Below are 10494 nucleotides of genomic sequence, written 5' to 3'. Positions count from 1 at the left end.
ACATAAGAGATTTTGTATATAATAAATTATTGTCAGAGTCTTAAATAACTGGTATCATATATTCTTAGATCCACTACCTATCTTGATGACTATCAGATCGTCATAAATACTCACCATTATCTAATTAACTGAAATCCAGAAGCTACTATGGTGATTCAGGCTATTTTCACCTTAGTCCTTGAAGGTTAGTTGGTCTTATTATTGTTTTTGTTAGGTGTCATTAAGTACAACTCCCAGCAATCCTATGAACAGAAAGATGACCTAAACCCTACACTATCCTAAGCCATCCTCACTAACTCTAATATGCTATTCAGACCACTGCTGAAGTCACTGTGTCAATCTATCTCATTGGGGTCTCTCTCTCCTTCACTGACCCTCCATCTCCGCAAGCATGATGTTCTTTTCCAAGGAATAGCTTCGCCTAGCCATATGTCCAAAGCATGAAAGATGAAGCATCTCCATTCTTGCCTCCAGAGAGCACTCTGGCTGCACTTTTCCCAAGACATAATGGTGTGTTTTTAGTAGTCCAAGGGATATTCAGTACTTTTATCCAGCACCACAATTCAAAGGCACCAATTCTTCTTCTGTCACCCTTATTCACTGTCCAGTTCTCCGAAACATAGCAGATGACTGAGAGGACCATGGCCTGAATCAAGTGCACCTTAGTCGTATGTGACATCATTACTCTTAAGCATTTTGGAGCAGTCCCTGACAGCAACTTGCCCCAATGCGTATGTCTCTTGATTTTCTGATGGCAATAAGTAAGGGTGTTGATTACTGATCCATGCAAGATGAACTCACTGACAGCTTCAATCCTTTCATCTATCATGTTGACCATTGGTTCTGTGATTTTTGTTTTTTTGATGTTAAGATGTAATTCATATAGAAGGCCAATAGTCTTTGATCTTCTGCAGCAAGCATTTCATATTCTCCTCACTTCCAACAAACAAAATTGTGTCATCTGCATCACCAAATCAACTACAACCCTACATAGAAACCCTACGAAGAATAGATGTGAACTTTGCCCTCTCCTGCATGATGGTCACACCTCTACCAGCCATGCTCAAGTCACTCATCATTATGCCCTTGTTTGTCAATCCATACTGTGGAAGGTCTTCCTCTCTTTCACTGACCCTCCAACATTCTCAGCATAATGTCTTTTTCAAAGAACTGGACCCTCCTAATAGTATGTCCCAAGTATGTGAGAAGTTTCACCATCCACCTCTAAGGAGTACTCTAGTTGCTCTTCTTCCATGATAGTGTATTTTTTTTTTGGCGTTCCATGATATATTCAATACTTTTCATCAACACTACAGTTTAAAGGCACTGTTTTTCCTTCACTCTTCCTTATTATACTGACCACCTTTCAGATGCACAGAGAATAACTGAAAAAAATCATAGCTTGGATCAGGCACACCTTAATTTTTAAACTGGCATCCTTGTACTTTAGAGAGGCCCTTGACAATGGATATGCTCAGTGCAACACCTTGATTTCTAGACTGCTGTTGCCCTGAGTGTTTACTGTGGATCCAAGTAAAATGAAATCATAGACAATTTCAATTTTTATCCATCTCTCTGCTGCCTACTGGTCCAATGCTGAGGATTTTTGTTTTCTTGGTTTTAAGATGGAATCCATACTAAAGGCTTCTAGTCTTTAATCTTGTACATCAAGTATGTCAAGTCACTTACACTTTAAACAAGCTTGTATCATCTGCAAAATGGAGGCTGTTGATATGTCTCCCTCCTATACTAATGCCTTCAGAGCAGGTTTCCCAAACCCCAACTCTCAATTGTGCTAAAAGGGACCAAAGGCTACAAGAGGCTTTATAAAAACATGTCAATTTTTCTGATGATAAACATTCAATTTACTCTCTTAAACAAAACAAAACAAAATAAACCTGAAATATTTGGAAGAGTTCTATTCTCTAGTCACAAATATGTGATTCAGAGACACAAAACACAATATATGAAATTCTTGAGATAACCATAATAGATGTAACAGCAAGATGTTGTTGTTGTTGTTATGTGCTGTTGAATCACTTGCAACTCATAGCAACCCTATGTATAACAGCCCTAAACCCTGCTCTATCCCTTGCCAATCTTACTGGCTATGGCACGCCTATTCCCCGATACCCCAGTGACAGAATCAATCCATCTCATCAAGGGTCCTGCTCTCCTGCGCTGTCTCTCCACCCTCCCAAACATGATGTCCCTCTCCAAAGACTGGTCTTTCCTTGCACAATGTCCAAAGTCTGCCTCAGAATCCTTGCCTCCAAGGAGCAGCCTGGCTTCACCCTCTACAGGACGAACCTGTTTGTTCTCCTTGAAGTCCATGGTCTAGTCAATACTCTTCTCCAGCACCAAAGCTCTAAGGCATCAATTCTCCTTCTATTATCCCTAGTCATTGTCCAGTTTTTTGATGCATCGCACGTTATTGTAAAGTCCATGGCTTGTATCAGGTGCACCTTACTCTCCAGGCTGACACTGTTGCTCCTCAGTACCTTGGAGAAGTCTCTGACAGCCCAATGTCTCTGTCTTTCCCAATACAATTCGTCCTTTAATTTCCTGGCTGCTGGTACCAAGAGTGTTGATTATAGAGCCATGCAAACTGAAGCTGTCAACAATCTCAATCTCCTCACTATCTATCATGATGCTGCCAATCGGCCCATAGTGAGACTCTTTTGTTTTCTTGACGCTGAGCTTCAATCCATAATGAAGGCTGCAATCCTTGACCTTCTGCAGCAAGTGCTTCAGGTCCTCCTCAATTTCAGCAAGCAGGGTTGTGTCATCTGCATAATGCAGATTGTTGATGAGTCTACTTCCAATCCTGATGTCACACTTCTCCTCACAGAGCCCAATAAGTAACAGCAAGTAGTTGGGTAATTATTATAACACTCTGATCTTACCAGTGCCTCCTGCTTAAACTTTCCCCAAAATTAGTTACAGAGCTGAATAGAAGATTTCGAATGGCAGCACAGGAAGACAAAGAAAAGTATTATCATGCAATGTACAAAGAAGTGGAGTCTAAAAATCAAAAGGGCCATACTCACTCAGCATTTTTTTTAATTAGTGAGCGTGTGTGTGTGCACGTGTGCACTATCAAATGGAATCTGACTGGGACAGGAGGAAATTGCTCCTCCTTCTCAAGCTGAGCATCTGGTGGATTTGAACTGCGTATCTCTGGGATTGCAGTGCAGTTTGCCACTAGGCTCAGCATTTCTTAAGGTGAAGGAACTAAAGGACAAATTCAAGCCTTGAGTCACAATAATTAAGAATGCTATGTGTAGAATACTGAATGATCCAGGAAGTATTAAAAGAAGATGGAAAGAGTATACAGAGTCACTGTACCAGAAAGAACAGGATGACAGAGTAGAAGCTGAAGAAATAACATATGTTCAAGAGGCAACGGTGATGAAGGAAGACGTTCAGGCTATTATGAAGGCCGTGGCAAAAAAACAAAGCCCCAGGAATTGATGGAATTCCAATTGATATATTTCAAAAAACAGATGCAGCCCTGGACATGCTCACCAGTTGTGCCAAGAAAACTGGAGGGCAACTACCTGGCCAATTAAGTGGAAGAAATCGATATTTATTCCCATTCTAAAAAAAGGTGCCCTGACAAGAGTATGAAAATTATCATACAACATCACAAACATCACACACAAGTAAAATCCTGCTGTAGATAATCTAAAAACTACTGAACAGTACATCGACAGTAAACTACCAAAAATGCAAACTGGGTTTAAAAGAGGCCAAGGCACTGGAGACATTATCACCAATGTTAGATGGATCTTGGCAGAAAGCAAAGAGTATCAGAGCAATGTTTATCTCTGTTTCATTGACTGTGCAAAAGCATTTGACTGTGTGGATTACAACAAATTATGGCCAACCCTGAGAAGAATGGAGATCCCAGACTTCGACTGTGCTCAGGAGAACTCGAAACTTGGACCAGGAAGCAGTCCTCAGAACAGAGCAAGGAAACATTGCATGGTTCAAAACTAGAAAAGGATTTTGTCAGGAATGTGTCTTGTTCCATACCTTTTTAATCTGTATGCAGAACAAATCATATGGGAAGCTTGATTTTATGAGGAGGAATGTAACATCAGGATTTGAGGAAGACTCATCAACAACTTACCTTAAACAAGACACATTCTTGCTTGCCAAAACTGAGGAAGACCTGAAATGTCTGCTGCAGGTCAAGGACTGTGGTCTTCAATATAAATTGAAGCTTAACATCAAAAAGACAAAGATTCTTCCCATGGGCCAACTGAAAGCACCACAACAGAGAAGAAACCGAGGTTAACTCCACAGTCAACACTCTTGGCACCAGCAGGAGTCAGGGAATCAAAAGATAAACTGCATTAAAAAATATACTGTCGGGAATTTCTCCAGAATGCTAAAGAGCAATGATGTCAGTCTCAAGACTAAGATACACCTGATCCAGGTCATGATCTTCACAATCACTTGCTATGCATCAAAGAGCTAGACAATGAATAAGAATGACAAAACAAGAATCAATGCCTTTGAGTTGTGGTGTTGGAGAAGAGTATTGAACATGCATACCACAGACTTCCAAGAAAACAGGTTTGTCCTGGAGAGAGTAAAACCAATTTGTTCCTTAGAGACAAGGATTTTTAAGCTCCAACTCACATACTTTGGGCATGTTACCAGAAAGAACAGTGCTTGCAGACATCGTGCACGGAAGGACGAAGGGTAAGCACAAAGAGAGGTATACCTAGGAGAGATGGAATGACACAGTAATGGGATAATAAGGGTAGGGTGAGGAACAGTGAAACTGACTTAGGATATAAAAGCGTTGAGAGAAAGCAAATGCAATCAGAAACTTCTGTCTACCTTCAAAATGATACGCATACATTTAATTTTCATTGAACAATAAATTCACTATTCTAAAATTAAAAATATGACTACAAAGAGATAAAAACATTAAGTTTTTTCCCCTCTTCTGTAAAACTGGAAACAATTTTACTGTGTAACAATAAACAATGCCAATAATTTTTTAGAAAAATGGTATAAATATAAATTATTGTCAATTTTCTGTGAGATTATTTCACAATATGTATTACAATTCTATATACAAATTACTGTAGACCCATTAACATAAAAAATAAGGTTCCTCCCTATGTATGATATATAATGTTCACTGCAACATTGTTTCTAAAAGCTAAACAACCTAGTATTAGTGGATTAAGCAAATAAATTATATTCAGTATGATAGAAAGATCAAAAAATAGGTCTGGTGAGATTGAAATCAAGATGTCTTTTAAGATGTAATAAGTGAAAACAGTAAAATAAAAGAGAATGCACATTTCATGATGCTTTTTCTTCAAAGACCAAAACCCAAAGTATACACATTTTTTTTTACTTTAAAATAATTAAGGCAAAATAATCAGTGTTTTTTCTTGTAAATTAATGCTGGCATTAAGAAAATGGAATAGAGGAAAGATTCTTTCATCAATTCACTTCAGTGTAACTTTTCAAGCTTTATATAGTATTTTTCCTTTATGTCAACAGAAATCATTTGGTCCATTCACTGTTTTCCTTCTCCTGTACTTCTCTTATTAAAAAAAAAAAACATGAGCTGTCACGGCCCTCTGCCTGGGGCTAGCCGTCGCGGCCCCCTGCCCAGGGCGGGCTGCCCTTGGACCCCTGTCCGGGAGGGCTTCCCTCGGCCCTCTGCCAGGGGCAGGCTGCCCTCGGCCCCCGGCTCAGGGTGAGCCGTCGTGGCCCTCTGCCCGGGGCGGGCTGCCCTTGGCCCCCGGCTCGGGGCGAGCCGTCACGGCCCTCTGCCCGGGGCGGGCTGCCCTCGGCTTGGGGTGAGCTGTCACAGCCCTCAGGGTGAGCTCTTCAGTTCCCAGTTTGTGCCATTGTCCCCAGATTGACTCCTGGGTGGTGAAGGAGAAAAAAAAAAGAATGCCTAGGGTATCCAATGTTACCTAGGCCACCTTCTGCCACCCTCCCCCCCAGTAAACCTGAAAGCAACACCCTCAAAGCCCTTCTATTTGTAACTCACAAGTTTGTTCTCTCTAGGTTTGCTCCCTCCCTTTCCTATAGGTAACCTTAACTCTGAGTTTTACTCCAGAATTGACCCTGCACCCAGTGCCAGTGACAAAAAGGAAATACAACTGACAGCTAAGGAAGCAAAGGAGGATGGAGCCTCTGGGTTCAACCAGCCACCCCCACTGGACCAACCTGGGAAAACACTTTGCAGTCCAGAGGGGAGCAAATGACAGGAAAATATCTTCTAACAGAGCAAGAAGGCAAGCAGCTTTATTAACCCAAGACCACAAGTAAGGTGACAAAGCGTCCTCCCTTCCCCCCTTTACATCTACGCCCCTGTTCAGCATGAAGAAGCCAGAGAGTCGGCATCCAATTCCCAAATCAATAAGACAGTTGGTTTAATTACCATTGGAAAATGCTTGTCATTCCTCTGTAGTGTCTGGTCCCCTCTGGACCCTCATCATTTCCTTCACCTGCTCCCCCCACCGACCAAACTGTGCAACTGCTCTGCAACTGCATCCTGGCCCATCCTCACCCTTCTGCCCCCAACCCTCACCTCCTTGTACCCCAAATATGTTTTTCCCAATTAAAAAAAAAACCCTGCCAAAGAGCCTCAGGTGCACAATGTGTAAAGCTCTCAGCTGCTAACCAAAAGGTCAGCAGTTCAAACCAACCAGCAAAGGGGAGGAGAAAGATGTGGTTGTCTACTTTTTTAAGAATTATAGCCTTAGACAGTTTGGTAGTTCCTCAAAAAACTGAATAAAGAAATCCCATATGATCCAGCTATTTCACTGCTAGGAATATATCCCAAGGAATTTCTATATGAACAGAGAAACTTTCCAGAAAAGAGCCTCTCCTAGCAACATGTTCAAAGTATGTGAGACAAAGCTTTATCATCTTTGCTTCCAAGGAGCATCCTGGCTGCACTTTGTCCAGGATATATCTATTTGTTCTTTTGGCTGTTTATGGGAAATTCCATACTCTCCTCCAACACCACAGCTCAGGCATCCAATCTTCTATCATCCTTATTCACTGCCCAGCTTTCAGATACATACCAAGTGACTGAAAAGACCATGGCTTCAATCAGACACAGCTTAGTCTTTAAACTGACATCACTGCTCCTCAGTAATTTGGAAAGGTCCCTGAAGGCAGACTTGTCCAACACAATACTTTTCCTGATCTCTTCACTGCTAGTATCAAGGCTGTTAACTGTGGATCCAAGTAAGATGAAATTGTTGACAATTTCAATCATTTGCCCATTTGTCACAATACTGCTTATCAGTTTAGTGTTAAGAATTTTTGTCTTCTTGATGTTGAGAAGCAATCCATATTGCTGTGGTCTTTGATCTTCTGTAGCCAGAGTTTCAAGTCCTCATCACTTTCAGCAAACAAGGTTGTGGTATCTGCATAATGCAGGTTGTTGGTGAGTCTTCTTCCAATCCTATAATTCACATATACGCTAATATTCCATCATTAAAGAGTCCTATAATAATTCTTAACAATAATATAATCAAAGTCCAAATCTATAATCAAAATATATTTTTAAAGTCTATTTGTTGTCCTAAAGAAATACCCTCATATACTTATAAAATGTAAAAACCGCAAAAAAGCAGTTATAATTCTGTAAATTCTAGTAATCTTTTTTCTTTTTTTTTTTAATTTTTATTATTTTTGTGTGAGTGTACCGTCAAATCAGATCTGACTGGTACAGGAGGAGATTGACCCTCCTTCCCCGGCAGAGCATCTGGTGGATTCGACCGGTGCGCCTCTGCGATTGTAGTTGCAGCTCCTTACCACTAGGCCACCAGAGCTCCCCTTAATTCTAGTAATCTTAATCTGGCTTAGTTTGAATGTGGGGATCAAAATAAACTGTGGCTAACTCTGAGGGAAATGGGAATCCCAGGAACATCTGATTGTGTTTATGAAAAACCTATACTTGGACCAGGAGGTGGTCATCAGAACAGAACATGGAAACACGGCACGGTTCAAAATCGGGAAAGGTGTATGCCAGAGATGTGTCCTAGATCCATACCTTTTCAATCTATATACAGAACAGATCATTTGGGAGCCTGGGCTCTATGAGGAGGAGTGTGGCATCAGGATTGGAGGAAGATTCATCAATAATCTGTATTATGCAGATGACAAAAGCTTGCTTGCTTAAACTGAGAAGGATTCCAAATACTGCAGAAGGTCAAGGACTGCAGCCTTCAATATGGATTGAAGCTCAACCTCAAGGAAACAAAGATTCTCACCACTGGACTGATGGGCAGTATCATGACAGATGGTGAAGAGACTGAGATTGTTTACAGCTCTAGTTTGCTTGGTTCAACACTCTTGATACCAGAAGAAAGGAAATGAAAAGACAAACTGCATTGGGAAGTCTGCTATCAAGGACTTCTCCAGAATAATAAAGAGCAATGAAGTCCATCTAGAGACTAAAGGTGTGCCTGATCCAGGGCATAAATTTCGCAATAACTTGCTAAGCATCAGAAAGCTGGACAATGACAAGGGATGACAAAAGGAAAATTGATGCCATTGAGCTGTGGTTGGAGAAGAATACTGAATATTGCACTGACTGCTAGGAAAACAAACAGGTTCATCCAGGAGAGGGTGAAACCAGGTTGTTTCTTGGAGGCAAGGATTCTGAAGCTGCGTCTGACATACTCTGGACATACTGCAAGGAGGAAACATAAGAGAAGAAGATCCTCGATGAGATAGACTGATTCAGTGACTGGGGTAATGAAGGTAGGTATGTCAGAGACAATAAGGTTGGCACAGGATAGAGGAGGTTTCAGAGCTACTGTACACAGTTTTTTTATTGTGTTGCAAGTGATTTGATGGTGCATAACACCAAACAATAATAGGATCAACATTTCATAGGAAAAAAAACCAACTTTGGATAAAAAGGTACTCAGTAATACCCTAACATTCAAGATATAAACTGAAAAATACCCTAGCCTGAAAACATCATGCCCTGTATATACATAATAATTTAAATCTATTAAGTAACAAAATAAGACCAAAACACAGACATACAATAAAAACCTTTCTCTAAAAATGTTTAAACACACACACACACACAAAAATGTTTAAACACACACAAAAAATGTATACACTTAAAAGAATTACTTAAAAAAAAAAAAAAAAGAATTACTTTAATCACCTCCTGCAAAGGGAATTTCCAGTGTTCTGAGCTTCTGAGCCTGGACAATGATGACTGAACGTGAACTTCTTCTGGTTTTGCATTTACCATCTTAGTTATCCGAAGCTAGAGTAAAAAAAAAAATAACCAGTTTAAGTCAACTGCAAATTATAGAGCTGAAATCAGGTAACAACACCATTATATTACCCTTCATTAACAATTTGCTATTTGTTTTCAAAGTTTTCAATTCAATTTGTTTTCAAAGTTTTCAATACAATGCTTAATTTATAGGTATTAAATGAAATTATATAAGAGAATATACAACGAAAATATTTCACCGAGTAGACAAAGATTTATGAAGTATACTTTCATAAAGTATTACTTCATTAAGTATAGCATCCTAACTCTTCTCTTCCATATAGTTCCTTTTCTTTCTAATCTTCCAATGTTATCTCAATGGTTGTCTAATAAGCAGAATGGCTATAATATTTAAAATATAACAGTGGCACCCCACTACTTCTATATAAATGCTTTATAATCAGGTACAACTATTTAAATGGGGGAGTAAGCAAGGGGGAAGAAACTAAGTCAAGCTTTATACACAAACAGAAACAATTGGGGAGGGTTGACAAGAATGGGCCACGAGAGAGGGATCTAAGATTACCGAATGGAAAGGTACAGTGAAAGTAACAAATGAGACATAAATAATGGCAGTTACAACTGTAAGTAATGTTATTAAAAAAAGGTGTATGAATGAAAATTAAAAACAATAAAAAATAGTTTTAATTCCTTATGAATCAGGGTGAAATCTCTCTCAGGGACGAGTGATAGGGAATGGCAAAGGACACACTTGACAAAGGAGATTAAACTGGTTTTAACAAGCACTGTGGCAAGGGGACAAATAAAACAGACTTTCAAGGAACATTCAACCTGAATCCTTCTGATGATATGGAGATTTTTTTTAAGTATTTCTTTGAGTTTATTAGGTTTAATTTGTTTTATTTGTTTGTTTGTATATAAAGGATGCTCATCTGGATGATAATATAATTATGATAAAAACAAAAGGGGAGAGTTGTAGGAAGCCAATACCAAATATTTGTAATAAACTGAATGTTATTTAAATTTAAAAGAAAATAAAATTTTTTAAAAAGTTTTTAAGTTACCCATTACTGTGTGTAACAATAACTTATTCTCTTTTATTGTTATGTTGTATAATGAATGATACATGAACGTACTACAGTACATTTCAACCAGTATATGACTGCTAAGTTGAACAGTTTCATTTTGTTTTTATCTGTTTTCAAGTGAGAACTAACTCACAACTGACCCTCCAG

The 10494-nt window shown here is 39.3% G+C and overlaps 1 protein-coding gene across 3 annotated transcripts in view; it reads right to left on the bottom strand.

Moving 5' to 3' along the window:
• The window catches only part of SENP7 (SUMO1/sentrin specific peptidase 7), a 201644-nt gene extending 192367 nt beyond the window's left edge, over positions 1-9277 (bottom strand). For 2 of the 3 annotated variants that reach the window (XM_006890010.1, XM_006890012.1), the window contains exon 1: positions 9182-9271. In XM_006890010.1, the coding sequence (XP_006890072.1) occupies positions 9182-9271 (90 nt within the window). Of the gene's footprint in view, positions 1-9181 lie in introns of all 3 variants that reach the window. The other variant, XM_006890011.1, reaches the window with a different exon arrangement.
• Positions 9278-10494: the final 1217 nt, after the last annotated feature.

This window comes from Elephantulus edwardii, unplaced genomic scaffold, assembly GCF_000299155.1.
Source record: "Elephantulus edwardii isolate Elephantulus edwardi_28Jun2011 unplaced genomic scaffold, EleEdw1.0 scaffold00085, whole genome shotgun sequence".
NCBI classification, from domain to species: domain Eukaryota; kingdom Metazoa; phylum Chordata; class Mammalia; order Macroscelidea; family Macroscelididae; genus Elephantulus; species Elephantulus edwardii.
Note: the sequence above shows the minus strand (reverse complement) of the source record. Positions and strands in the feature narration are given on the sequence as shown.